General features: G+C 51.3%; 1 protein-coding gene across 6 annotated transcripts in view; it reads right to left on the bottom strand.

Annotated features, from left to right (window-relative positions):
• Window positions 1-558: 558 nt before the first annotated feature.
• The window catches only part of LOC141763878 (TBC1 domain family member 12-like), a 9,833-nt gene continuing 7,676 nt past the window's right edge, over window positions 559-2,715 (bottom strand). For 5 of the 6 annotated variants that reach the window (XM_074628646.1, XM_074628648.1, XM_074628652.1 and 2 more), the window contains 5 exons: window positions 2,487-2,715; window positions 1,689-1,798; window positions 1,012-1,169; window positions 816-919; window positions 559-707 (listed from right to left, as the gene is read on the bottom strand). The exon at window positions 2,487-2,715 is cut by the window's right edge and continues 20 nt beyond it. In XM_074628646.1, coding sequence (XP_074484747.1) covers window positions 672-707; window positions 816-919; window positions 1,012-1,169; window positions 1,689-1,798; window positions 2,487-2,715 — 637 coding nt within the window. In that variant the 3' untranslated portion in view covers window positions 559-671. The remainder of the gene's footprint in view (window positions 708-815; window positions 920-1,011; window positions 1,170-1,688; window positions 1,799-2,486) is intronic. The other variant, XM_074628651.1, reaches the window with a different exon arrangement.

Raw genomic sequence — 2,715 nt, 5'->3', positions numbered from 1 at the left:
TGAGTATAAAAGCCCCAATCAAGTGCTGCTCTGGCCTCTTTTCCTTCACCTGGACTCATCCCTGTCAGAACCTGCCGGGCTGCCTTTGTTTGGCTTTTCTTTAGTTTCCACTTACAACACATCACACTTCATCATGCTCACACATCCACATCTACATTACTGATGTTACTGACACACTCCACATTTGTAGTTATTTCTGTATAGCCTTAATTTATTTGTAATAAATATATTTAATTTACAATCAATCACTGCGTCCTTTCCCGTATTTGTCATGGCCTAGGAGCCGGGCTATGACACACAGTAACATGAATATAAAGAGAAACAAACACAACATCATGTTATTATTATTAAATATCATTCTATATTTAATCTGTCTGATCTTGTGTTCTCGTCTTCCGGAGCGTCGGCTCAACTAGTAATGTCTGATCAGAGAAACTATATACAGCTGACATCACTGAGAGTCCATCAGCCCTCTGGAGGTTATCAATAATATACATTATTAATACATTAATAATAATATTATATTAATATACTATAATAATATAATATTATTAATATATTATAATATACATCACTGAGAGTCCATCAGCCCTCTGGAGGTTATCAATAATATACATTAATCATAATATACTATAATATGATTATAGTTATTATTCTAATGGAAGGAGGTGTCAGCTGCTCTCTGAGTCTCTGCAGGAGGACATCACCTGGGACGGGACGGGACGGGACGGGACGGGACGGGGGACAAAAGAGGCTGTTATTGATTGATTCTATTGATTGGACGGAGTGATCAGCTGGTGTGTCAGGTGACTCACCTGAGTCCACTTCCTGTTCCCGCTCAGCAGGGGCGTGGCCGCGATGCAGGAGAACAGCCTATCAGAGAGCAGCGGTTCGTCAGGGAGGCGGGACAGGAACTGAGCTGGAGGACAGACAGGAAGTAGAGGTCAGGTGACGCGTTCTGTGCTTCTGAAAGCTGATTGGCCGCCGTGTGAGTGAGGTCAGTGAGGTCACCGATGCTGACGAGGTCCAGGTCCAGCAGGACGTCCTGGTGGAGACGCAGGATCCCCAACGCCGTCCTGAACAGGAACTCCTCTCCGTCCCGGAACAACACGTCCCACACTCTGCACGCCACGTCCAGGGGGAGGGGCTTCACGAAGAGGGACAGGATCCTGCAGGGGACAGGGGGGACAGGGGGGGTCAGGGGGAGGGGCTTCACGAAGAGGGACAGGATCCTGCAGGGGACAGGGGGGACAGGGGGGGTCAGGGGGAGGGGCTTCACGAAGAGGGACAGGATCCTGCAGGGGACAGGAGGGACAGGGGGGGTCAGGGGGAGGGGCTTCACGAAGAGGGACAGGATCCTGCAGGGGACAGGGGGGACAGGGGGGGTCAGGGGGAGGGGCTTCACGAAGAGGGACAGGATCCTGCAGGGGACAGGGGGGACAGGGGGGGTCAGGGGGAGGGGCTTCACGAAGAGGGACAGGATCCTGCAGGGGACAGGGGGGACAGGGGGGGTCAGGGGGAGGGGCTTCACGAAGAGGGACAGGGGGGGTTTATCTGGTCTCTGGGTCTCGGTGCTGAGCTAGGCTAGCCGGACTCTAGTGGACTCTGCTGGACTCTACTGGATCTTGATGCTAAGCTAGGCTAGCTGGACTCTAGTGGACTCTAGTGGACTGACTCTAGAGACTCACCAGTCCAGGAGGTAGAGGTCGGGGGTCACACCTGAAGACTGGAAGTGAAGGAAGAGACGAGGAAGAGTCTCCTGGAGGAACATCTGGAAGACCCCAAAGTACCTGAACATCTGCAGAGAGACACACACACACACACACACACACACACACACACACACACACACAACCACACACACACACACACACACACACACACACACACACACAACCATACACACACACACACACACACACACACACACACAAACACACACACACACAACCATACACACATACACACACACACACACACACACACACACACACACAAACACACACACACACACACACACACACAACCACACACACACACACACACACACACACACAAACACACACACACACACACACACAACCATACACACACACACACACACACACACACACACACACAACCACACACACACACACACAACCACACACACACACACACACACACACACACACACAACCACACACACACACACACACACACAAACACACACACACACACACACACACACACACACACACAACCACACACACACACACACACAACCACACACACACACACACACACACACACAACCACACACACACACACACACACAACCACACACACACACACACACACACACTGCTGGTATATACTCTATATGTTATATACAGGTTCAGGTCTAGAAGGCGTACCAGCTGGTGGTCCAGCCTGGAGAAGGCCAGCTGACAGGGTCTAGGTTCAGGTCTAGGTTCAGGTCTAGGTCTAGAAGGGTAAAGGCGTACCAGCTGGTGGTCCAGCCTGCAGAAGGCCAGCTGAAGGGGTCTGTTGATCAGGTTCAGGTCTAGGTCTAGGTTCAGGTCTAGGTGTAGGTCTAGGTGTAGGTCTAGGTCTAGAAGGCGTACCAGCTGGTGGTCCAGCCTGCAGAAGGCCAGCTGAAGGGGTCTGTTGATCAGGTTGGAGAAGCTGATGAAGACCTGGACCTCGTCCATGTTCAGGATCAACATGGCCGCC

The sequence above is a fragment of the Sebastes fasciatus genome, unplaced genomic scaffold, assembly GCF_043250625.1.
Source record: "Sebastes fasciatus isolate fSebFas1 unplaced genomic scaffold, fSebFas1.pri Scaffold_83, whole genome shotgun sequence".
NCBI lineage: Eukaryota > Metazoa > Chordata > Actinopteri > Perciformes > Sebastidae > Sebastes > Sebastes fasciatus.
The sequence above is the reverse complement of the archived record's forward strand: the minus strand, read 5'-3'. Positions and strand labels throughout refer to the sequence as shown.